The sequence below is a fragment of the Triplophysa dalaica genome, chromosome 1 (genome assembly GCF_015846415.1).
Source record: "Triplophysa dalaica isolate WHDGS20190420 chromosome 1, ASM1584641v1, whole genome shotgun sequence".
Taxonomy (NCBI): domain Eukaryota; kingdom Metazoa; phylum Chordata; class Actinopteri; order Cypriniformes; family Nemacheilidae; genus Triplophysa; species Triplophysa dalaica.
In genome coordinates this window covers 29,315,512-29,341,838 of record NC_079542.1, presented here as the reverse complement: position 1 = coordinate 29,341,838, position 26,327 = coordinate 29,315,512, and the positions used below count along the sequence as shown (strand labels likewise).

Here is a 26,327-nt window from a genome sequence, read left to right as displayed (position 1 = left end):
TCTAAGTTTAGCTTACACATTTAACGGCTGTTGCTATATTTGTGTAAACATTTTAGTGCACCTGCACTCCCATTTATCACTGTTTTAACCTTTAAAGGGCTTTTTAGGTCAGTGAATACTTGGACTCTAACATTATCATTATAAGTGATAAGATTAAGCAACCGGTAAAACCAACTAATGCGTCTGATGTTTGTTTACATATCCTGTCCTTTTTCAATCTTCAATATCAATAAAAAGGCCCATAGAAGTATATAAATAGTAAGTTAAATGCCTTTGGCGCGTCATCCATTATTTATCCATATCTGAGATGTCTAGTAAGTTAAAGCTAAACTCTGCTAGAGCAGACTGAAATTTTTATGTAGACAGTTAAATGTTCAGATATCTGGCCATTTTGACCTGGCCATCGATTTGCTTGATAATTGTACATTTTAGGTGAGGTTCAAATTGCTCGGTAAATAAATACAGTTCATGTATGTGACCAGCAGGGGGAGCAGCCACCGTCAGATAAACTCAAACACTCCCGCAGCCGCAACCTTGAAGAGCCACTGTCTGAGACAGACACTCTGGTGAGATGCTGACCTATTTTTTCTCCAAACACTCCCATTCCAAGCCAGTGAATGCTGGAATTGTGTCATGATTTTTTGGTCATATGGCTCATTTGAATTGAATGCTCATGTGTGTGTGCAGGAACTCAATGATCAAGAGTTGTTTACTGAAGGCGGCCCATCCATAATGGTGTCAGTGGCTGAAAAACCTCGTACACCATTAAAAACCAGCAAGAATGAGACTCAGCCCATGCCGTCACCCAGGTCAGAAGACACCAAGCACATGCATTGAACTTGCATTTCTGAACAAGACTTTAGATGTGTTCGTGTGTGTGTAGGCTGGACGGAGGACACACACCCAGGAAGCGCAGCACTCCTCAGAAGGACCGTCAGCTCACGAAACCGCTGAGTGAACGGACCAACAGCTCAGACAGTGAGAGATCACCTGAGCTCGGCCACAGCACACAGGTAACATCCTTGCACAGTTTGTTTGCCGCAGATGTCTAAAAACGTTGGCTGTTTGACAAATTAAAAGGATTAACACACACTTCGGAAGTATTGACTTTGTTTAGGATGTGTATGACACACATTTCACATGGAACGCTCAAGAAGACTATTTAGCAATTCCTGTTTTGTTTTTTTAATGCTACACAAACGTTGGAACAAAATGCAACAAACAAAACTGATTCGCAACGTAAAATTAACAACTTAAGACTTAAAGTCCAAGTGAAATAAAATATTACAATGGCATTTTTTGTAAATAGTTTATCAATCTGGGTCATTCTCTTTTTAAAATATGTGTGTCCTCATAATCTGACATAATCTTTTGAATTTCAAAGGAGAGAATAAGTGGGCGTAGCTTTCGTTCTTCACTGCAAATTGATTGGATGTATTAAAACAGATGCTGCATTTTGAAATGAAACTGGCAGCAGACTTACAGTTGGAGGGGGGAGTTAACGGAGGCTCCGCCCAAGCCGTCTAACTTGCGTCATTCAGTCATTTCAGGGCGGAAGCGCATTTTTTTATTTTAATTGAAGATTATCGGGGTACATGGATTTTAAAAAGTAAATTACCCACATTGATAAGCTATTTACTATGAAGACTGCAATATTTCATGAAAAAATAAGAAGTGTCATTATTTATTTTACTGGGACTTTAAAGGGATACTCCACCCAAAAATAACAATTTTGTCATCATTTACTCACCCTCAAATTATTCCAAACTTTTATAAAAGTATTTGTTCTGCTGAACTCAAAGAAAGATATTTGGAAGAATGTAAGCGACTGATGTTTTTTGGGACATCATTGACTACCATAGTAGGAAAAATATTGTTTCTATCTTTTGTTCTGTTGAACACTAAATTAGATATTTTGAAGAATTTAGGAGAGCAAACAGTTCTAGGGCACATTTGCCTACAATTTTCTTTTTTCTACTATGGTAGTCAATGATGTCCCAGAAATGTCGGTAGCTAACATTTTCCCAAATATCTTTATTACACATTTCTGAAAACTGTTAGTGTGAGTAACTTATGGTGACAAGACATGGCTCATGAATGTTTTAAACCCGGTCTACTCCAGTGTTTATTGTTGTCCGCATGTGATTGGCTCACCCTTGATACGGTCATCTGTGATTTTCTGTTTCTCCCTCTCTCTCTTTTTCTCTAAGTGGTTTAAATAAGGAATGTTAATGTGCCATTTCATTTTGTTCTGCAGAGTCACTCTGAATTATTAATGCTTGGCTGACTCATCCCAAAGTAACCTTCTGTATCTTGTGTGTGTGTGTGTGTAGGTCCTTAGGAAGGCTGTGTATGATCAGTTGAATCAGATTCTGTTATCTGATACTGCTCTTCCTGAAAGTCTCATTTTGGTCAATGGGACTGACTGGCAAGGACAGGTAATGTGTGTGTGTGTGTGTGTATTTGTTTTTATCCTAATTTATGTCAAATTAAAATGTAATTTGAATTCATAATGAAAGACAACATGAATTGTAATTGTCTTCTGATATGTGTGTTTAGTATGTTGCAGAACAGTTGCAGGTCCAGAAGCATCCTGTGGTGTGTACGTGTTCTGGTGCAGAGATTCAGGCAGTTCTGTCTGCTCTGCTTACACGGATACAAAAGTTGTAAGTTACTCAAATGTTCAACTTTTAAGCACAAAGAATTCCTGAATATGATAAAATACATTGTCTCTCTTTGTGTAGTTGCAACTGTAACTCCTCTATGCCGCGGCCTGTGAAGGTGGCAGTAATCGGGGGTCAGAGTTATCTTGGCTCTGTCCTGCAGTTCTTTGTCACTCAGTTGGCAAATAAGACATCTGATTGGCTCAATCACATCCGCTTCCTGGTTGTGCCTCTGGGTGTGTATACACAACAACAGTAGAAACGTCACTGAATGATAACAAATGATACAAAATACAGTCATGGTTTTATTACACTGCACTGAAGGGTGTGTAGGGTAGTGTTGTTTTTTAGTTGATCTTTGACAGATATATTTTTTGGAAAACAGACATCAATTGACCACAATTCAGAATCAGTGAGAAAGTCTTTCTTTCCTTTTTTTTAATGGTTGTTCAGGCTCTCATCCCGTTGCTAAGCACCTGGGTGCCCTTGACAACCGCTACAGTGCAGCATTTCTGGATGGAGTGTGGAGAGACCTGTTCAACCGATCTGAACCTCCACAGACAGGTACACATACACACAACATTAAATTCAGACTGTTGTGTTGACTACATTGTTGTCACGTGATCTTGCACACTTCATGTTTACTTTTGTGTATTGGGCACAGTTTTTATGTCAGTGCACAATTATTTTTATCCAGTATTGCAATTTTTTGTAAAAATGTCTTATGGCTGAACAATCAAATTTTTGGTTTCATTGTTGATGTAGTTACAAACATACTTTCCTTTTCACAAATCCTAACAATTTCAATGTGATAAAATCATTGTTCACTGCAGATTTGGTGGATGTAGCGGCTCGTATCGCTCAGTACATCAGTGGTGCAGTTCTCACTCACCAGCTGCCAATTGCTGAAGCCATGCTCACCTGCAAGCACAGAACGTAAGTCACAATGCATCTTTTGTCCACTTGAATAATGAGATGATTTGAACCTTCATGTCCCACTGTCCCGCTACAAGCATGTGTTTGAATATTTGGAATTTCTCTCTCTTCTTCTGCAGAAGGGATGAAGATTCTTACCAGAAATTTATCCCTTTTATCGGGGTGAGTGGGAAAATCGTCAATGCTTATGATTATGCATCTGTTGAATTGAGGAAATTTACTGTGCAAAACATATTTGTAGTAATCATGAAAACTATTTTGCATTACAAATGTTGACAATAATTATTGATGTTTTACAGGTGGTGAAAGTTGGATTGATTGAGCCGGGCCAGTCAGCTGCAGGTGAGTGAACGATTTTTTCCTTCATTTTACATTACGAATTATTAAAAGATGTTAAGGGCATTTACATTAATGATGTCATTTAATTCCTATGGGAACAGAGTTACAATTTATAACTGGCTTCTCACGTAATTTCACGAACTTCAGGTTAAAGGCACGTCCACTTCCAGACATAAATAAGAAAACGAATAATTTGGAGTCAGATGCAGATACAGTTAACAGCTATCCATGCAAGGTTGTGTATGTGACATCATTTTTAAAAACTCCTTATATAACATCTATTTTGTCTAGGTGACACAGAGGAGGGTGTTGTTGTGAGCTTGGCTGTCCCCTCCACCTCTCCACCCTCCCACGGTTCACCTGCCAGTCTGAAAGAGACAGCCACGCCCCCTTCCTCTCCATCGATGGGCGGAGGTTTGGCCGTACAGGGGTAAATGTCCAGTCAATTTGTAATGGAGAAGAGAGAGTCCTGCTCGTAAATTTGATTGATTAAATGTGTCTTTCTCAGGAGTCCAAGCATGTCTCACGGGGTAGACGCCATTGGGCTGCAGGTGGATTACTGGCTGGCATCTCTGGCTGACAAGCGTCGAGAAGGAGAGAGGAGAGACACTGGATGTAAAAACACTCTGAAAAGCGCCTTTTGGTCCCTGCAGGTCACTCGATTGTCAGGAGGGGGAGCCAGCGAGCCTCAAGCCCTGGTCAACACAATGGCCATGACTGTGGTCACCAAAGAGAAAAACAAGAAAGGTAAGCAAACTGTAAACACTCCTAAAATGTGTCTATGCAGATCACAGTGGCTGTGAAGAACCACCAGTAGAGCTAGAAATGAGAACAACCCCGTAGACCATAACTTAGGTTTGATGTTGAACCCTGTCTGGCACTATGAACTTGGTACTTGTGCATTGAATTACATATTTTTGAAGAATTTTTATCGTGGACATTCTTAATTACCAAAAAAGTTTATAGGACAATATACGGGTCTATCATCTATAGCTCTGTGTTGTTGTTTCTTCATCGCTCTGTGTCGTCATAAACATCATTGCAAGAGACAAAATTTGCCTTAAAGTGCCGTCTGGCATTTTTTTTCTATAATGTATGTAGAACCTAAACGCTAATTTTAGAAGGACATTTTAAACACCACTTAGAGACTTGCATCTGAACTCTTCATACATATATATCCTTCCAAACAAATTATAATAATTTAAAATATCATACTACTGAATTTATTTATAGCTATTTGGACAATTTTTTTTGTGTGTTGATTTGTATCAATGTAGCTTTGTATATTTTTTGCAGTTCCTACTATTTTCTTGGGGAAGAAACCTAAGGAGAAAGAGATGGACTCAAAGAGTCAAGTCATTGAGGGCATCAGCAGGCTCATCTGTTCAGCCAAACAGCAGCCAACCATTCTAAAAGGTATCAGAATACATCAGATTCTTGATCACTTGATCAGATTCAATTTATCAAATTATTTAACATGTATTAGATGTCACACTTTACAATAAGGTTCTATTTCTTAACAATTAGATAATGCATTAGCTAACATGAACTAGCAATGAACAATACTTCTTCAGGATTTATGAATCTTATCTCATGTTTATTTCAGCATTTACTAATACATTTTAAAATCAAACATTGTTTGTCTGTTAGCATTAGTTAATGCTCGATAAACAAACATTGACATGTATTGACATTAACTAATATTAACAAGGATTAATAAATCCTGAAAAACTATATTGCTCATTGTTAGCCAATGCATTTGCTTATGATAACAAATACAACCTCCTATGATTGTAAAGCGTTACCATATAAGATTTATATTATTTTATGTAATTTAGCTTATTTATTCTGTAGGGTACTGTATATTTAGAATTTCACATTATCATAATGGAAAACTGGTCTCATTAAATCTGATTGTCAGACAAAGTGTTATAGGTAGTAACCAACAGCGCTATCTATGGAATTTTTTGATATTCTGCTAACCTATCCAGTTGTTTTATTTTTGCAGTTTTAATGTTTTAATATTCAGTATGTCGGTAAGAAGAAAAATAAAAACATTTTGGATATTATACAGGAACCAATCTTAGACCACTTTCTGTCTTTGTAAGACCACTGAAATCAAGTAAATGGGAAATATGAGCCATTTCAATTTTAATTGGAATAATTGAGCTACAATATAAAAAAACAAGACAAAATAAAATATTTGACTGTAATATTCCACAAACGTTTTTTCCCTTTTCTCAGTTACCATTGATGGCGGCGAGTGGAATGACGTGAAGTTCTTCCAGTTAGCAGCTCAGTGGCCGACTCATGTCAAGTATCTCCCGGTTGGATTGTTTGGCTACAGCAAACCACCGTCCTAGGATGGCGGGCAGCTTTCTAACCCGCCTCTTCAACCTACACCCCATTGCACAACATCACCGCCACTCAGAATGCCGGCCAAATGCAGTTGTGTGACAAGACTGTCTTATGGTGTGTAGGTGTAGTTGAAGATCGATTCGCTGGGCTCATAGACTTTTTATCAGCGCTAGTCACTTTTATTTATCGAAAGGTCCCAAAGCCACATATGGTGGCCAAGCACAAAATTTTAAACCAACCATCGACCTGATCACTAACAGCACGATATGGCATCGATTACATGAAAACCTGCATAAGACAACATTGGATTTAGCATTATTGCATCATTGTGAAAGAAGTTTGACTCTTCGGGAACCATGGTAACCATAGTTTCTGCTAAAATATCACTGTATCTACAGTATTTTTTACTTTGCCTAAGAAGCTTTTTATAACATCAGAGGCCACTACACAGTAGGGAAAGCTATTATGTTGTGTGTAACCACTCTGATTTTATGAAATTGCAGTTTTTATTCACTAATATCTACTGTAGTAAGTGGGATTTTGCCAAAAAGTATGGTTTATTTGAGGAAAAAAGCACAGATGAGCATTGCAAAACTTCTCCCCCGACGTTTTGAGGTGGCGCCACATGCAACCGATGAGTTTTTGGGGCAAATTCCATCATTGACCTCTTACCTGCATGTCTTAAACTACATCAACCATAAAACCACTAGCAACGTTTTCCAACTTTTTTCCACGTTAGTTCAATGGTGCACTTAATGTATCCGTGCATGTGTTGAGCTGTTCTAACCGTGCTGCTGTAGTTCGCGTCTTACATTTCCTTCAGTATATGGAAGGTTTACATCATGGTTAACCGATTCACAGTGACGTAGTGCTTAATCGATATAAAAATAAAATAAAATAGTTCCATTAGTTTTGTATTGTTTTCTACACAGACTATGCTTTTATGTGTCGGAAGAGCTCTTGATTGTTGGTTCTATTTTGAGTACTTTTAAAAGTGACCTTTTTATCTTCAATATATGTAGCTCATCCAATGGTTTTATTTCTTTCCATGAACCATATCTCCAAAGATCACTCTGGCCTATCAGAATGTAAACATTGTGGAAGATTGTCACAGAGTTGCACACATTGAGCTTGTTTTTCGCAAACAATGTTGTTTAGTTTAGCAAAAGGGCTGAAGCAGAGGATCCACAAGGTTGGCAATGAACATTTCAGAAATTTCGATGTTAAAGGCTTGGTTGGCAGAATCGAGGGAAGTCGTTGATCTTGCGCTCTCGGATTAATCTTTACAGTAACAGAGGTATGGAATGGACTTAAGTTGTTAACTTTAGTTGTCAAACGCTATGCACTTGAACTCACCTTTACGCATCTTCGTCCGAAGCACAACGTTTTTGTCAGCTAGCTCCTAATACGAAATTCTTAAAACAAGCGTGGGATCAGCTCACCACTTGAGATCAGTACCTGTAAGGTTCATTAACTGGAAGGCAACACTGATCTCTGATCATTTGGTTCAGAGCTACAAAGTCCCTTTATTTGCTAGCTGTCAAGTTATTGTCGAAGGCAGCTTTCACTGAAGTAACAATGTTGTTCTATTTTGTGTAGAACGTTTGTTAGATTTTCTTGTAGGTGTTAGGTAATGCATCTAGCAGAGGTGTTACTGTTTGAAATGTGGTTTTAAAATAATTATAAAGCAAACAATAAAAAATGTTATCTATGACATGATGTTGTGCCACAGTTACAGAGTGTCGCAGGTTGTGCGTGTTTGGTTGTGGAGTGTTTTTGGACAATAGCGGTCACTGGTATGAATAGTCTGTGGTGTTTCTTCACAACATTCAGCATTTTTGTAACCCGGCTTACAGTTCTTCTAACCATTGAAACTTGAACCTGAATGGATTAATGTAGATTTATTGTTACATCAGAATTTATATGTAGGATTCCTTTTATCAATATGAATTCAGAGTAGAATCGCAAGGGTGAATCTCACTTAATGGATCAAGGGAAATCTGAAGCAAGAAACAAAACATATGTGACTAAACTAACTAAAGTGAAGCCTGTTAAGGAACATTAAAATATAAAAACGTAATGCACAAAATTTAAATAATAATTAGATATTATTCAAGGGTGTGCGGATTAAAATGTTAAAATCACAGTGTTACAGTATTTTTTCCTGTAATACCTTGAACTGAAATTGTCTCTTGGGTAGCAATGTACCCCAGCAGGTTTTTGTGAGATTCACCCAAAATCAGCCTTTTTTTATTTGGGTATCTTGTCCGTAAAGCCCTTGCGAAAGTGTCCTTGTCTTTGTGGAAAGAAGTATTTAAAACAACAAAGTATTAAAATCTAAATGGGTCAATTAGATATTTTATTGTTTTTACCAGCTCTTTAATGCATTGTTTGTTTGTTTAGTTTTGAAGCGCAAATACTTTCCTTTTTTACACATTTAACACACCCGTCCTGGATCTGCCCATATTTTTCCTAAATAAATAAGTTAATAAACCACCAAAATGATAACATTACCTTTGTTAGGCTGACTTGGGACAAAAAAATGGATGTATGACCAGTTTCTACATAGTTGTTTTGGTTTAGTGGGTTTTTATCAATAACATATTGTTTAAATCCATAGTGATGGAACACTGTCCTGTCGACAATACAATGTTTAAATGTTTTAAATAATTGAACATTTTAAAGTTTTTGTAATGCTGTTACACATACCGTTAGTGTTTTAAGCTTGCAAGATTAGAAGACCCCAAACTTGTAACAATGTGGATAAGCAACCGTTACTTTTTGGATTCAGGTTTAAATTTTAAATGGATGCAAAGGATTGGAAAAAGAAGCATCACTGCCAAAGAGTGTAAACTTTTTTTTTTTTTACTGTTGAAAGAAAAGCTTTTCAGTATTTATGGAGCAGTTTGAGATTTGTCAAGTACAGAATTATCCCAAACTATTCATTTTTAGTATAAAATAAAAGCGCTTTGACGCGCTACTTTCCATCCTGTTTTTTAACTATGAAATGTCTGTCCCGTCAACATGGGCCGTCTCTTTACCGGTGTGATGTTTGGAGTCTGGTGATTACCTGGCTGTATCTGTCCTGTGTACCTGTGTATGTACCTGTGTTGATTTGTAATGTGTAAAATTCTACAGAAACCATACAGTGGATGTGAGCATTCTGATTGGTCAACAAGTTATCTGAACAGCCAATCAAAATTAAATCTGTCCACTTCGAAAACTTTGTCAATGTATCACAACCTGTTCGCGGCGTAGTTGGACTGAATTCCACAAGCTTTGGATTAAAACAGCAGATTCGGTCAAAGTTAGCCCACATAACGATAGTAACCCAACAATATTTAGACACGGAAGACCAAGAAGCCAAGCTTGTGGAGAAGTATTTTTGCACATGCATTTATCTTTTAGCAATCTTCAGCTCTTTGCCTTTTTGCCTCTAGACGATGATGCTTGTACATATCCAAAGTGCTTGTAATATGAAAGTCTGTTACTTTATTGTGTTATTTTTTTATTTGACATGTTTTGTAGTTCTGCTTTTTCATAATTGAGTTGTCAATCAATACATGTGGTATGGACAGTGGAAGTGTTACGTGTATTCTTTTTTTTAATAAACACACCTGATTTGTATTTTTTTTGTCATTTGTGGATCTTTGAACATTTTGAAGAAGTATAAAGAAATTGGTGAAATAAAGGTAAATCAATATGGCCCGAACTGTTTTTGTTCTTTGAAAAATTGCAAATTTAACCAATGTCGGGTTAAATGTTGCAACGCAGCCTTCCATACTGGAACATCCAGCTAATACTGTGGCTGGTAGCTTTTTGTAGCTGGTAGGGACCTGGGTGAGCTGGTGGGCTGTACTTTAACATGTAGAGATTATATGACTGGAAATGACAGAAAACGTCAAATCCAACTTAAATTTTCTTTGCATGCAGCATCTCCAGTCTCAAGATTTTTTTCCATTCATTTGTTGTCTTTAGTTATCAACTTCTCAAATGATCTGTAGCCTATAATGTGCAGGGTTGTTGCAAAATTAGATGGTTGTGTAACTGTAGCCTAGATACATTAAAAATGTAATATTTGTATTTTTTAATATGATTTAGCTGTTTCCAGCACAAAGTTAAAATGTATAGATTGAGCTCAACTGTAAACTTGCAAACCGGTCTACATATAAGATAATTCTATCGCGAGCGCAACTCGGGAGTCGTGCTCTCTGATCGCTCTCGCGATATTTTGGTGTCATTCACCGATCCGTCTGCGCAGCGCAGCACAGCACGAAGTCGAACAGACTCGACCCTCATACATATGCTCCTGTCCACGCCCGGTTTAGGGAGGGTGGGTGTAGTGATGTCACCGCCCCAGGCTTTGGATTCTGGGAGCAGAAACGCACACAAAACACCAGCCATTTTCAGTTTGTTGTGCTCATCCTCTTTCACTTCAACACAAAGATCTCGGAGGTGTCCGGTTGAAACGGACAGAAATAATGGACGAAGTGAAAGCCGGTGGTCGCGCGCTCGAGCGTTTGTTTTACTGAACCTGTCATACTAAAAAGCGCCTCAGACGCACATCATCTGATCAACACTGTGATCCGTGGGAATTGATCTTTCTTTTACATCTGAAATTCATCGCACTGGACTGAATTGTGTCTCAGTCGTCGATCGCAAACATATAATCAGATTCTTCACGCGTCAGCTAACGTAACGTTACAGCAAACCCAGAAGAAGAAGAAGAAGAAGAAGAAGAAGAAGAACGAACGAACCTACACCGGCGTCAACAGACTGAACAAAGGGTGTGTATTTTCATTTCATTTGCAAGCCTCGCAACATTATATGTTCTTTAATACCTACGTCATTCTTAAACGATCAGCTATATTGGACGGATAATTTATGGGCAGCTTAAATGGATGTAAGTTTAGCCCGAAATGCTAAAAACAATAGCTGAACAAAGCTGATCTTAAGCGTTAGTCATTGGATGGTGTTTAAAGCGTTTATTTATGTTTATATACAAATAAATAGTAATATGCACTGTGTAAAGCTGCTTTGTATGACCAGGACAGAATAATGCATGATTTATGATCCGCTTTATGTTGCAGTTATTATTCCTGGGTTTATAAGTCAAATATACTTTACTACATGTATTATTCATATGTGTCTTTTTGTGTGTATTGTATTGGAGTATGTGCGCATCAGAGACGATCAGCATCATGAGTTTAAAGTGTGTGCTGATGTTGTGGTTTGGTTGCATCAGGCTGACATCCTTTTAAATGCCTCTTTTCGCCCACCACTGCAGAATAAATGATCTTTAGGTTTGCTTGCGATCCTGTGTCTTTTTCTGGAACAGTAAACACGCATGATGCACGCACGCAGGGTAGGTCACCTTGATGTTTTTTCCCTGTATTTCCAAAAGCGAGCAGCCATTGAGAATTCTGGTTACGTTATTCACACGTGTAGACATTAGTGACTCTCATTGTATGGATACTTTAAGATGAACATTTCGTGTTTTAATATGGGACACTTGCTGTCTAGCTGTATTGGTGCATTGCAGTCAATAGACGTGATGAATAATCGAGCGAGCGCCTCCTGCCGGGTGCAGGTGGAACTGTAGATGCTGTCTGGATGGGCAAGATAGTGTAAAGATGTCGCAAAGACGTTTGTTACGGTTATTTTGCTGTGGTCCTGTAGGACCAGTGCCTCGCAAAGTTTACCTTCAATACTAAACTTCTGTAAATTTCAATACTGAAGTTTATAGCTAGTTGTTTAGATGCATTTAATCTAAACTGAAGGACAGTGGACTCCAGGACAGGGTTATCTTCTCTAAAGCATACTCATACTATTTGGGTAGCTTAGTCTTAAATAAAAAAAGACATAATTTTTTTCTCATTTCCCACTGAGTAAATAAATGTTATCATGTTGTGGACAATCTAGGACGTGTACATTTTTTTTATTAATTAAAGTATTTATATTTATAAAATATTGTTTATTATTTCTAACCGTAGAAACGCCCTAATGGAATATCTCATGTTGACCTTTTTTGGGGCAGGAGAGCGCTGAGTCATGCTCATGATTTGCGCTGACAAAGTTGATGTTATTCATACTTTTTTGGCATCATTTTTATATTGTATTATATATGTCTATGCACGTCATGCAATATATTATACAATAAAACTTTTTAATAGAGACATCTTTTTCCACTAACACCCACCATTGAAACTACATAGATAGCTCTTAATTGTGTATATATTGGCATGGTTTCCTTGCATCTACAGATATTAAAAATGAATAAACATTTAATCACATTATATCAAGCTCTCATAACCACACATAAGACCTAAACAAATAGGCCTAATTCAAATAACGTCATTTAAAAGTTAAATGTAATAAAGTAATAGGAATAATAATAAGTAAGGAAAAATAAATGAAACATCAGCACTTTTAGTACATGCGTTGCCTTATTGCCTTGGCCTAAGATTTTGGTGTCAGCTGTTGTGTTTCTACAGTCCAGATGTGGATTGGATCAGCAGTGATGGATTTTAATGGAGTTAAGGGTCTAATGGAGAGGGCATTAGGATGAAAGTGTGTGCTTTAATCGCTCTAGAGAGTCATGTGCAGGCCATTATGTAGTTGTTGGGATTATTTACTGTTGAAGATGTCAGTGAGCTGCAACGAGGTATGGGTGCTCTTGACACGTTATGGCTTATTCACACAATATACTTAATGTCGGTTGCTTTTTGTTTAGCAGTGAACACAAGTTGAGAAGAGAGCCCTAAATCTTACGTTCCACATATGAATAAAGCATAGCTGTTATTTATTTAAAAACGTTGGTGATGTCCTTGTTGGTAGAGTCAACACACACACAGAAACACAAACTTGTGCAAGTAAACCAACATTAACAAATAACACGGATACAATAAAATTGATTCTTTTATTATCCTTTTTTCCTCGCTTTCTCTTGTCATTTTAATCCATTGCTCTTTGTTTCTTAATTCTCTTCCTGTGTTCCCAGAAGTCAGTGCTGCATCCCCCGGGTGATGTCCACCATGGTGTACCCGCGAGAGGAGGCCCTGGAGAGGCTGTCACAAGATGAGATTGTTCTGAACACCAAAGCGGTCATGCAGGGTTTGGAGACCCTGCGTGGGGAACATGCCCAGCTCCTCAACTCCCTGCTAGACTGCGCCCAGCCACCCACCGCCCAGGAAAAATCAAGCCTGCTCCGAAAGAGTATGGAGGACATTGAGCTGGGACTGGGGGAGGCACAGGTATCTACATTTTCTTTTATCTTTAACTTCCCTTGGAGTATTAGGTCTTCTGTTCTTGAACAAAAGGTTTTAAGATCATAATAAAACATTTCAGTCAAGTGACTCAAAAAGTAGTGTATTCTTGAAAAAGTTAAAACATCATAAATAAGATTCATTTGGATATTGAGATATTAGAATAGCTTTTGAGAGGTTCCCAGTAAAACATTAAAGCGACATCACATTAGCTACATGTATACAAATGAACATGTCCTCTCTCAGGTCATCATTGCTCTCTCAGGGCACCTGAGTGCTGTGGAATCCGAAAAGCAGAAGTTGCGTGCTCAGGTGCGACGCCTCTGTCAGGAGAACCAGTGGCTGAGGGACGAGCTGGCCAGTACCCAACAAAAGCTCCAGAAGAGCGAACAGAGTGTCGCCCAGCTGGAGGAGGAGAAGAAACACCTGGAGTTTATGAACCAGATCCGCAAGCTGGACGAGGACACCTCGCCCTCAGAGGAGAAGGCCGGAGAGAAGGAGAAGGAAAATTTGGACGATCTCTTTCCGAATGACGACGACCAGGGACCAGGTAAGACTAAGACACACATAGAGATGTCCTCAGAAGGGTACATTTGGGAAATCCATACAAATATTTGTGTGGTAAGCCAGCATTTACGGAGAAGCACATGAATTTTTTTTTCAGCTCAGCCCAGCGGTGAAGCGGCAGCACAGCAGGGAGGATACGAGATCCCGGCTCGCCTCCGGACTCTCCACAATCTGGTGATCCAGTATGCCTCTCAGGGCCGCTACGAGGTGGCCGTGCCCCTCTGCAAACAGGCCCTGGAGGATCTGGAGAAAACCTCCGGACACGATCACCCAGATGTGGCCACCATGCTCAACATTCTTGCTCTTGTGTACAGGTGAGAAGCTGAGATGACTGAGAATCACGAGCATCAGTCAAACATTATGTACTAGCATGTTTGTGTAACATATAGTGAGTAAAAGTGTTCTTCCAGGGATCAGAATAAGTACAAGGAGGCAGCTCACCTTCTAAATGATGCTTTGGCCATAAGAGAGAAAACTCTGGGTAAAGATCACCCTGCAGTGGCCGCAACACTCAACAACCTCGCCGTGCTGTACGGCAAACGCGGGAAGCACAAGGAGGCCGAGCCACTCTGCAAGAGAGCGCTGGAGATCAGAGAGAAGGTGCGCATTCATTACAATTAAATGATTTATGATCATCCAGTATGGGTTGCTTATATGTATTAATGTTTGTGTATTTGCAGGTCTTGGGAAAATTCCACCCCGACGTGGCAAAGCAGCTGAATAATTTGGCGCTGTTGTGTCAGAATCAAGGGAAGTATGAGGAAGTGGAGTATTATTACAGCAGGGCCCTTGAGATTTATGAGAACAAATTGGGTGCCGACGACCCCAATGTGGCCAAGACCAAAAACAACCTGGTGAGAGCAATGCTTACTCAAAAAAATCAATAAAACATCTTGATCATTTACTCACTCTCATGTGATTTCAATCCTGAATTACTTTTTCTTACGCAGAACACAAAGAAAATATTTAGAAAAACGTGCAACTTTGGCCCTCATTGACATTCTATTGTATAGACACAAAACACCTGAGACATTCTTAAAATATCCTCTTTTGTGTTCCGCCCCTAAAAAAGTTTTGAATGACATGAGGGTGGCATCATTTTCAGTTTTGATGATACATTTTAAAGCAAGAAATTAGCATTCCTCTGTAAATATTTTGTGTGATAATAAACAAAATGTTCAATCTGATTTTTTAAACAGTTCAGGGATTTATAAGTACTGGTTTGCTCTGAACGTCTGAACCTTTGGCTATACTGTAGATCTGATAACCTGAGAACATATCCCTCTGAAGCATTTGTCATGGTGTTTTTTCTTCTGCAGGCAACGTGTTATCTGAAGCAGGGCAAGTTTAAAGACGCAGAGACGCTTTACAAGGATATTCTAACCCGCGCGCATGAGAAGGAGTTTGGATCTGTCAACAGTATGTTTTCCGTATGAAATCTTTACACATATTTAACATAAACTTGTATATGTAAATTTGTAATTGTGGTCACTTTTGGACACATTATTTTCATCAGGAAATTGAGAAGAACAGATTGCCATGAAGTCGATGTATGTCAGGTGTTAATGGTTTTTCATTGGTTATGAATATGGTTATGTGTTGTGACATCACAGGTCTTTTAGCAGGCTCTTACAGGAATATGGCAAATATCCACTTATAGTTGCTCTATGCATTAATTATTGTTAAATGCCAGACAAGATAAGTCTGTAGCTGATATAATGTAAAACGAGTCACTTGAAATTCAGGCAAGCAAGCCAATCAGAATTATTTCATGCAACAAAAAAAATGCAAAACAATAGCTTTTTATTGGCTGTTTAAATTACCTAACAATGATTTTTCTTTAACCCAGATGACAACAAGCCAATCTGGATGCATGCAGAGGAGCGAGAAGAGAGCAAGGTAAAACACAAGATTTGTAAAACTAGATTTGGTTCAAAAACCCTTATGATGACAAGGAATTAGAGGACCGTGACGTGGCCCGGTATGGCGCAGCCGGGGCCCCACTCTGGAGCCAGGCCTGGGGTTGGGGCTCGTATGCGAGCGCCTGGTGGTCGGGCCTTCCCCCATGGGGTCTGGCCGGGCTCAGCCCGAAGGAGCGACGTGGGGCAACCCTCCCGAGGTCGGGGATAGGTCTCTCACTGTCGTGTGGGCCTATGGGCCAAATGGCAGTGTAGAGTACCGGCCTTCTTGGAGAGTCTGGGAGGGGTGCTGGAAAGCGCCCCGACTGGGGACGCCGTCGTTCGGCTGGGGGACTTCAACGCCCATGTGGGCAACGACAGTGACACCTGGAGGGACGTGATTGGGAGGAACGGCCCCCCTGATCTGAACCCGAGTGGTGTTCTGTTATTGGACATCTGTGCTAGTTACAGCTTGGCCATAACAAACACCATGTTCAAGCATAAGGGTGTCCATCAGTGCACATGGCACCAGGACACCCTTGGCCGGAGGTCGATGATCGACTTTGTGGTTGTTTCATCTGACCTACGGCCGTATGTCTCGGTCACTCGGGTGAAGAGAGGGCCGAAGCTGTCAACTGATCCCCACCTGGTGGTGAGTTGGATCCGATGGCGGGGGAGGAAGCTGGACAGACTCGGCAGACCCAAACGTACTGTGAGGGTCTGTTGGGAACGTTTGGCCGAATCGCCTGTCAGAAAGATCTTCAACTTCCACCTCCGGCAGAGGTTCGACCAGATCCCGAGGGAGTCTGGAGATATTGAGCCCGAGTGGACCATGTTCTCCACCTCCATTGTAAGCTGTGGCCGTAAGATCTCCGGTGCCTGTCGAGGCGGCAATCCCCAAACCCGGTGGTGGAAACCGGAAGAAATGGATGCCGTCAAGCTGAAGAAGGGGTCCTATCGGGCCTGGCTGGCTTGTGGGACTCCAGAGGCAGCTGACATGTACCGACAGGCCAAGCGGACGACAGCCCGGATGGTTGGGGAGGCAAAAACTCGGGCCTGGGAGGAGTTTGGTGAGGCCATGGAGAAGGACTATCGGTCTGCCTCGAAGAGATTCTGGCAAACCGTCCGGCGCCTCAGGAGGGGTAAGCAGTGCCCTACTGTAGTAGAGTAGGCGGGGCGAGACCGTGGTTCGAGTCCGGTGAGTAATTGTGAATTAGCGCCAGCTGTGCGCACACCGGCCTCGAATCACATAGGAGATGGGAGCATATAAAAGGAACGAGCGACCGTACCGTCGAAGAGAGAGGACCGGGCCCGAACTTGTGTTATGTTTGTATTTATATTATGTTTTGTTCGCCGGCGGTCGTCCGTGAGGGGCCGCCGGCTGTTATATTACTTTATTAAATGTTTAAATGTTTGCCGGTTCCCGCCTCCTTCCTTCCTTTTAATGAAGTTTGCTACACCTACCAACGCTGTTTACAGTGGAGGGTTGCAGCTGTTGACCTCGACCGGGGATATCGTCGGGCGGTGGAAGGAATACTTCGAGGATCTCCTCAATCCTGCCGTCACGTCTTCCATTGAGGAAGCTGAAGCTGAGGGCTCGGAGGCGGACTCGCCCATCACCCGGTAGTCAAGAAACTCCTCGGTGGCAGGGCGCCGGGGGTGGACGAGATCCGCCCTGAGTACCTCAAGTCTCTGGATGTTGTGGGGCTGTCTTGGCTGACACGCCTCTGCAGCAACACGTGGGGGTCGGGGACAGTGCCCTTGGACTGGCAGACCGGGGTGGTTGTCCCTCTTTTTAAGAAGGGGGACCGGAGGGTGTGCTCAAACTATCGGGATCACACTTCTCAGCCTCCCCGGGAAAGTCTATGCCAGGGTACTGGAGTGGAGAATCCAGTCGATGGTAGAACCTCGGATTCAGGAGGAACAGTGTGGTTTGCGTCCCGGTTGTGGAACACTGGACCAGCTCTATACCCTCTCCAGGGTGCTGGAGGTTTCATGGGAGTTTGCCCAACCAATCCACATTTGTTTTGTGGATTTGGAAGAGGCATTCAACTGTGTCCCTCGCGGCATCTTGTGGAGGGTGCTCCGGGAGTATGGGATTCGGGACCTTTTGCTAAGGGCTCTCCGGTCCCTGTATGACCGGAGCAGGAGCTTGGTTCGCATTGCCGGCAGTAAGTCAGACTTGTTTCCGGTGCATGTTGGACTCCGGCCGGGCTGCCCTTTGTCGCCGAATCTGTTCATAATTTATATGGACAGAATTTGTAGGCGCAGCCAGGGGCCGGAGGGCATTGGGTTTGGGGACCACACCCCAGAGATTTCATCTCTGCTCTTTGCGGATGATGTCGTGGTGCTGGCCCCATCAGACCAGGACCTTCAGCATGCACTGGGACGGTTTGCTGCCGAGTGCGAAGTGGCTGGCATGAGAATCAGCACCTCCAAATCTGAGGCCATGGTTCTCAGTCGGAAAAGGGTGGCTTGCTCACTTCAGGTAGGTGGAGAGTTCCTGCCTCAAGTGGAGGAGTTCAAGTATCTGGGGGTCTTGTTCACGAGTGAGGGAAGGATGGAGACTGACAGACGGATCGGTGCAGCTTCTGCAGTAATGTGGTCGCTGTACCGGTCTGTCATGGTGAAGAAGGAGCTGAGCCGCAAGGCGAAGCTCTCGATTTACCAGTCAATCTACGTTCCCACTCTCACCTATGGTCATGAGCTGTGGGTCATGACCGAAAGGACAAGATCCCGGATACAGGCGGCCGAAATGAGCTTTCTCCGCAGGGTGGCTGGGCGATCCCTTAGAGATAGGGTGAGAAGCTCGGTCACTCGAGAGGAGCTCAGAGTAGATCCGCTGCTCCTCCACATCGAGAGGGGCCAGCTGAGGGGGCTCGGGCATCTTTTTCCGGATGCCCCCTGGACGCCTTCCCGGGAAGGTGTTCCGGGCATGTCCCACCGGGAGGAGACCCCGGTGAAGACCTAGGACATGCTGGAGGGACTATGTCTCCCATCTGGCCTGGGTACGCCTCGGTGTCCCCCCGGAAGAGCTGGAGGAAGTGTCTAGGGAGAGGGAAGTCTGGGCATCCCTGCTTAGCCTGCTGCCCCCGTGACCCGGCCCCGGATAAGCGGTAGAAAATGGATGGATGGATGGATGGATGGATGGAGATTTGCATGCAATGCTTTTCACATAAGACTGTTACAAAATAAGTGTTTCGGTGAAGCAAACATCACTTCTGAACTTCATGAGATTGAAGACATTTAAATCATAAATTGATACAATCAGTGAATAAAAATACAATATCACATTTTTAAATAATATAGTTAATAATTGCAACAATTTATATCACTTTATACACGTAGGACCAAATTTACAGATACAGAAGATACTTATTCGTAGAACCTATAATAATTGAAATCAGAACTTTCCTCCAGGTTAATGTAAAATGAATGTTCATTTCCAGGGCAAGAGGAAGGACTCAGGCCCTTACGGAGAATACGGCAGCTGGCACAAGGCCTGTAAAGTAGACAGGTTAGTGAGCAGGTTTCCTCAAAGGATTATGGGAGTTCACTGTTGAATCGCTCTTTTGAGCTTTTGCTAACCCAGGTTCATACTTAGCCCAGGTATCATTTGTAATCATGGGTTATGTTGTTTCATTTTGTGCATTTATTTATTAGCAATTATAGCATGCAACAATCTCAGCCAATTTTAATAACTTGAGAGATGCAATATTGAAAGCACAGACAAGAAACATTACTGTTACTTCAACTCTCCAACTGACTTAGATCAGTGATGATACCACAATTTAATATGATTCAGATTCATAAGGTCTCAATTTGATTCGTCATTTGATAAATATTGATACAATAGAACTGGGAATTTCAGTACTGATATTTGAGATGTTGTTTTAAAAGGAATGGTTTATCCCAGAAGGATTTTTTTTTTATGTATTTGATGTACTCACCCTCATGCCAACCCAAATGTATATTCCTTCCTTTAGCGAACAATAGGTGAACGATATTTCATATTTTAAACCCCTTTTGCAAAACTGAAACATAAAAGCATATTGGCGCGATATTGCATGTTTATTGATGAACATTGCAGGAAAGAGGAAAAACTGATTCAAATGAACTGTATCTGTCTAGCCCCACTGTTAACACCACGCTGAAGAGCCTGGGGGCCCTGTACCGCAGACAGGGGAAACTGGAGGCGGCGGAAACACTGGAGGGGTGCGCTTCAAAAACTCGCAAACAGGTACAACACCTTAATTTCCTACCTGATGGTTGACCTATAACTACAGATTACCTCCCTGCGAATGACTGTGAAATTATATGAGTCATTTAGAAATCCATTGATAGGTCCCCAATTAAGTAAAAAAAATTACGATTTTATTTGTTATTTTAATTTTTTATGATAGTCTCTCGTATCCTTATAGAAAATTTCTTTCTATTTGTTTTTTTCCTGAGTTTATTGTTCTCTCTTTCAGGGCATTGATGCCATTAATCAGAGTAAAGTGGTGGAATTGCTGAAGGATGGGAGTTGTGGTGGTGGGGACAGGCGTCAGAGCAGGGAGGGGGTAAACGGCCCCGGTGGACCTCGAGGGGACTGTGATGGCGATGAGGCCGAGTGGAGCGGGGTCAGTTTCTATGACATCAATCGCCCACCTTGACTGCTTGGTTTTTAACCATTTGTGTTGTTTGGTCATTTGTATGTATCAGTATGACTATGTAGTTATCAGTATGTTTCTGTCGGGCACAGGATGGGAATGGTGCCCTGCGCAGAAGCGGCTCCTTCGGAAAGATTCGTGAAGCCCTTAGACGCAGCAGTGAGATGCTGGTTAAAAAACTTCAGGGCAGCGGCCCACAGGAGCCACGCAACCCCGGGTGAGACTGCAACACAACATCATAAATGTACTTTATCAGCTCTGCATTTGGCATAGACCTGTCAACTACGAAATGCTTGTATATATCAGGCCAGTTAAAACCCTTGAGAGTTTTCAATACATTTTTAGGCCGGATGTGAAGGTTATCTCATACTAACACAGATGGTCTGGTAAAATTATGTTTTCCGGTTAAGTTCAGTATTTTCTTACGTGCGTGTTATCTTAACTGTTCATGAGTATAAATGTTTTTGTTGTTAGTATTAAACCACAAAGGTGGTCACCAGTTAACCCAGTCCTGGAACTTTTCTTGTTTTTTTTTTAAATGATCCTATAACAGATTTTTGTTTGGTTTGAAAGGATGAAGAGGGCAAGCTCTTTAAATTTCCTCAACAAGAGTGTCGAAGAAACCTCACAGGTTTGTCTTTATTGTACACACACACACACACACAAAATACACACACACCACAATACATGTGCATCAATAAGCACATATTCATATGCATATTGTAAAAAGTGCTTTGGAAATACAATTTTATCCTCTTGAATAATAATAAAAAAATCAATAGGTTGACTTTGATGTCCATAATTTAGCTTTGTTAAAATGTACGTTTTTGTGTGTGTGTGTGTGTTATCAGGAATCTAATAGCGGTCTGTCAGAATCCAGAGGACTGAGCGCTAGTAATGTAGACCTGACCAGACGCAACTCTCTGATCAGTTAGAAAACATCATCTGACACAGAAGCGGGATGGGGCCCATCGGAGAAGGTGTTTGCTACCAACTTGAAATTAAATACTATTAAATTATCCTTATTAAAACCATTTTCACAAAAAATATTGTAATGGCAAAAACGTCTTTAGTTTTACATGGCTTGCATCATTTGAGCTAAGTCTTTCTGCTGTTCACAACACACATGAACACAATCACAATGAAACGCAAATAAAAAAAGATAAAAGTTCAGAGCATGTTGCCACCTGCTAGGACAGATTATCTGCTCTATAGACATCTACTTGTGAATTTGTCGTAACATTGCATCAAACAATGCTAGCGTAGGTTAGCATAAAGTCACGTTCTACAATTTGTACAATCATATTTTAGCTTGGTTCACCATTCATAACAAGAATAGCTCAAAATATTGGATATGTTGTAGATGTGCAGACAAGGAAATTGCTAACTCCTACAAACAACGCTCCCAGCCTTTGAATTGTGTGAAAATCGTGAATGCACTTGAATGAAAATATGTGTGACTTGAAGACTAATTTGAAATTCGAAACTAGTAACTGGTACAACTTATTGCCTTCTTGAGTTTTATGTATATATTGGTTTAAATTATTTAAGATCTTTGTGTCTTGTTGGGATTTTGTTTACACAAACAGATGGGAATCGTGTTATAATAGAACAGTGAAGGATTTTCCGTGATAATGTATTCCTTGAGGTTTGGGAATCTAGATTAATAGTTTGTTGCAGGACTTTCACAAATATCTTGATTATTTCGTAGGACAACTGTTGAAGGGCCTGATAAGGGGTTGAAAATGGATCCCTGGATGGTACAAATATATAACTGGAATATTCTTTTAATTTAAAATGTGAAGTAAATCATTGTATGTTCTTTTCCAATCCCCTGTAGATCGTAAAACAGTCAAAACCTCTGTTTACTGTGAATCAATTCTTAAATATCTGTTGTATGGTCAGATTCTGTCAAGTGCTTATCCAAGAGGAACAACCAATGTCAGAGCATTCCTATCGGAGAGCTTCTCTTGTTTGTACCTTTATTTGACTTACTTTATTCATTGATAAAGAGGTGTATGTGTTTGGTATTGGGCTCATTTGAATGTCTTAATTTGAATTATTTCCATATTCCTCAAAAAGGAAAGTTTTTTTTGCATCTGTTTATACACAAAGATGTCACTAGCGTTTGGATCCAGCCATGCAAATGGACGTTTTTCACAAACAAATGTCCGACTTATTTCACAGTTAAATCCAAAGAAAACAAATATTTACTTTATTGAGTGGAGAAATATGACAAGGATATTTCTTAACGTTTTTTGTGAAATCCCAAACAGAATGTACCGCAGATAATAGATGATGGATTATGTTTGTATGCTGAATAACTATGAGACGTCTTAAAAGTGTTGAAAGATGGAAAATAGTTTGATCGGTATGCAAATATTAGGAGAAATTAAGAGCTGATGGAATTAGAATGCTCAGAGAGAAATACAAATGTTATATTCTAAAATATTAACTGTAATACTCCGTCATAACCACAAAACCCATATACTTGTGTATGCTTCTCATGTGACAGGTGTGAAGTTTCTGAAAACTGTTACAGTGCTTACACAAAAATCGAATGTGAATCCACCTTTTGCTCTCTTGTCACTCTTTATTACCTACAATGTGTGATGCCTTTTTTTGCCACATGTCCCATATATATGTACGCCTCACTCTTAAGATTGTTCTGCAGATACACAAGTTGACCTTTGCACTGATCTTAGAAAAGCACCCCTATCCTAATACTAAATTGTTAGCATTATAAAAGAAACCTGTTAAGTTGGGTTTGGATTAACTGGACAGCATTACGTCTACCAGCCTTTGTAGAATGTAGCCGTGCTGGCACTCTATGGTTCAGTCTGATGTGTTTCCTCAGAGATGCATTTCACTTGTAAAGGGGTAAATGTCTTGTGTTTTAATAAAAGGTTTGAAGTAAATTCTTATTTTTCAAACCAAACTAATGTTTTGTGTGTTTTTTAAGCTAAACCCTTTTCCAGATAGAACTTTTAGCAACAGTTTAGCCACCATAGAAGCACTCTAGCATTTTATTATACGGCATATAATAGAAGGAATGAATGGTTTCCAACTTTTACTAAAGTAGAACAGCATTTAAATATTTTTAAATAAATGTAAAAAATTTAAAAAATGTGTAAGTTTATTTAATAATATATTTACATCACAATATAAAGGATCTTGCAAGCACACACAAATAATAATTTATTTATTTTTAATCACAGTGTCAAGAAATTATGAGCAAGATTTTCTTTACAGGGCAAAATAGCATCGATGGAAGTGGATATTTATGCAGGTGATTTACAGTGTTGTGTGAATAGTTCATAAGTAATTTGTTTCTGTAATTGGATTGTGTTTCCTTTAGTTAAATTACAGAAAATATAAGAAGATCGATTACTCTTATTTTTTTTGTAATTTGACTACAATTACTTCTGATGTAATATATTGTGATATATATATATACAATAGTGGAATTAACATAAAAAATCAAAGTCTAACTTTAAAATGCATGCTGTATTCTTTTTTGTAATACTTTGTACAATTAATAAGAATATTTTATTTATTTGAAAGAATTGAAAGAGCCGTTTCAAGTCTATCCTTGAATCACTTAACTAATCAAGGTTGAAATGGGAAATAGAAAAAAATAAGAAATAATTAATTAAATAATTTGGAGAGAGTAATTTGAATAGTAATCTAATTACACTACTTATGATGCAATTACTAACTAGTAATTAATTACTTTTTCAGAGTAACTTACCCAACACTGGTGATTTACTTACAAAGTGCACAATAAAACACACAGGCGCAATAATCACCCAATTTCCCATAATCACCTAAATAATCTACTAAAAGCAGCGCAAATTAGTGCAGGGTTTAAAACATGCTTTTTTGGGCGTTAAAATGAAGACGCAAATACCAGTATAATGAGGAGAACAACCCTTAGTAAACTGCGTTGCTTGATTCATTTAAATACTCTCCCCTAATAAAGTTTGCGTCTGAAGAGGAAACTCATACAACTGCATGTGAAATGAGATCAATCGCAAAACAGTTGTCCATGCATTTTCAAAGCTAGTTTAACTGTGTCTTTAGTAAATACTGACAGTCGTTTGCGTGAGACTTTCCTTTTCCCCAAAAAAGGAAACTACAGGTCATTTGTACAAGCACCTTATTACGACCAACAGTTATATCTTAAGGATGTGCACCCTCCTTCGTCAGAAACTTATTACGACGTACTTTGGTTACGTGTGACGTGCAGGGTATTACTTTACTTTAGGTTGTTCCCTTTTCATGCATTTAATTCTTCGCATTTGTTGTAGTATCAATCATTTCATTAATATTTATGGTTTTTAAGATATTTTAGAGCCCCAACCCCTACCCTAAACCTAAACACTTCTTAACCATAAATAACGTACTACACAAGTAAAAGTACAGTCAGAAGTATTTATTGCACAAATTAACCAACAAACAGTACCGTATATAACAAAACCTTCTAAATGGAAGCCAGAAGATATTGAATTGAAGACTTTATATAAAGATATCCGTGAATGCAATGCATGTGGAGCTTGCTCAAACGTTCAGACATCATGACACAATGAAACTTCACATTCAGTGCTGACGTAAGGACGCAATCTGTCACAAGATACAATAGAACCCATGCTATCTCACAATTACAGCTGACGTATCACTAAGTCTGGCGGTTATTTTAAACCAGTGGCTCTCAACAGGGGGGCTGTGGCCCACATACATAGGGCCCTAGCTGACTTATAAAGGCCTAAGCATGACTAACAATTACAATTTTGATAAAATTAGCATTCAAATACATTTTAAAACTCTTACAAACCAAGCTATTTATTATCATATATCCATGTTTATATTGAATAAGCACTTCTCCAGTTAATATCAAAATCTGAAATATTTTATTGGGTATAAATTTTGAGTTTTTGTGAGTGGGAGGGGGACCTTTGAATATTGTTGAATACAGTGGGGGGCCTTAGAGTCAAAAAGGTTATAGAACTCCTGTTTTAAATGTGTGTTAAATGTATGGAGCAGACCGCAAGACCTTACAGCGGACAGTGGACACTGCTGCAAGGATCATTGGTGCCCCACTCCCCTCCATCCTGGACATTTTCCATGCACGATGCTCCAGCAAAATCAACAGTATCGTGAAGGACCCCACCCATCCCTCCCACAGTTTCTTCCAGCTCCTACCATCAGGAAGACGGTTCAGGAGCATCAGAGCCTGCTCCACAACAGCTTTTTCCCCAGGCTGTGAGAGCCCTGAACTCAAATCACCCTACCCCTCTCTGAATCCCCTCACAAACCCCTAGCTCCTGAAACATGAACTTCTCCTCTATTCGCACTAGACACTTTTCACACACTACTGTGTGTACATAATCCCACAAAAGACTCAATAATATATGTATGTTAACATGATCATGCACTACAAATCATCTCACACTGTTCCATCCAGCTGCTTGACTTACGATGTTTCTCTTTGGACATGTACAGTATTTATGTGAAGCATTCATATAGTTAGAATTTTTTTGGTCTATGTATAGGTTAACATTTATACAGAGTATATTTATAGTCAAAATCTGTCAGTAGGTTAGTTGTGAATAGGTTTATAGGGTTTTACTTCATTGTTGTATGTCTGTA

The 26,327-nt window shown here is 40.0% G+C and overlaps 2 protein-coding genes across 4 annotated transcripts in view; both read left to right on the top strand.

Annotated features, from left to right (window-relative positions):
• Positions 1 to 9,923, top strand: part of LOC130420821 (phosphofurin acidic cluster sorting protein 1) — a 47,757-nt gene extending 37,834 nt beyond the window's left edge. Inside the window, exons 11-24 of one of the 2 annotated variants that reach the window (XM_056748331.1) lie at positions 486 to 566; positions 688 to 809; positions 884 to 1,013; positions 2,334 to 2,438; positions 2,560 to 2,666; positions 2,745 to 2,899; positions 3,117 to 3,227; positions 3,497 to 3,599; positions 3,719 to 3,761; positions 3,899 to 3,941; positions 4,230 to 4,368; positions 4,447 to 4,685; positions 5,235 to 5,354; positions 6,183 to 9,923. In XM_056748331.1, coding sequence (XP_056604309.1) covers positions 486 to 566; positions 688 to 809; positions 884 to 1,013; positions 2,334 to 2,438; positions 2,560 to 2,666; positions 2,745 to 2,899; positions 3,117 to 3,227; positions 3,497 to 3,599; positions 3,719 to 3,761; positions 3,899 to 3,941; positions 4,230 to 4,368; positions 4,447 to 4,685; positions 5,235 to 5,354; positions 6,183 to 6,301 — 1,617 coding nt within the window. In that variant the 3' untranslated portion in view covers positions 6,302 to 9,923. Of the gene's footprint in view, positions 1 to 482; positions 567 to 687; positions 810 to 883; positions 1,014 to 2,333; positions 2,439 to 2,559; positions 2,667 to 2,744; positions 2,900 to 3,116; positions 3,228 to 3,496; positions 3,600 to 3,718; positions 3,762 to 3,898; positions 3,942 to 4,229; positions 4,369 to 4,446; positions 4,686 to 5,234; positions 5,355 to 6,182 lie in introns of both variants that reach the window. The other variant, XM_056748330.1, reaches the window with a different exon arrangement.
• Positions 9,924 to 10,611: 688 nt separating this feature from the next.
• klc2 (kinesin light chain 2) lies at positions 10,612 to 21,851 on the top strand. 2 transcript variants are annotated; one of them, XM_056746703.1, is made up of 14 exons: positions 10,612 to 11,083; positions 13,300 to 13,549; positions 13,808 to 14,111; positions 14,226 to 14,442; positions 14,539 to 14,728; positions 14,809 to 14,982; positions 15,448 to 15,547; positions 15,978 to 16,027; positions 19,476 to 19,543; positions 20,158 to 20,266; positions 20,499 to 20,648; positions 20,771 to 20,895; positions 21,252 to 21,309; positions 21,530 to 21,851. In XM_056746703.1, the coding sequence occupies exons 2-14, from the start codon at positions 13,322 to 13,324 to the stop codon at positions 21,611 to 21,613; spliced, it is 1,857 nt and encodes a 618-aa protein (XP_056602681.1). In that variant the 5' UTR covers positions 10,612 to 11,083; positions 13,300 to 13,321; the 3' UTR covers positions 21,614 to 21,851. The 2 variants fall into 2 exon arrangements, with proteins under 2 accessions (XP_056602681.1, XP_056602672.1); XM_056746694.1 differs by having other exon boundaries at positions 10,613 to 11,083; positions 13,297 to 13,549.
• Positions 21,852 to 26,327: the final 4,476 nt, after the last annotated feature.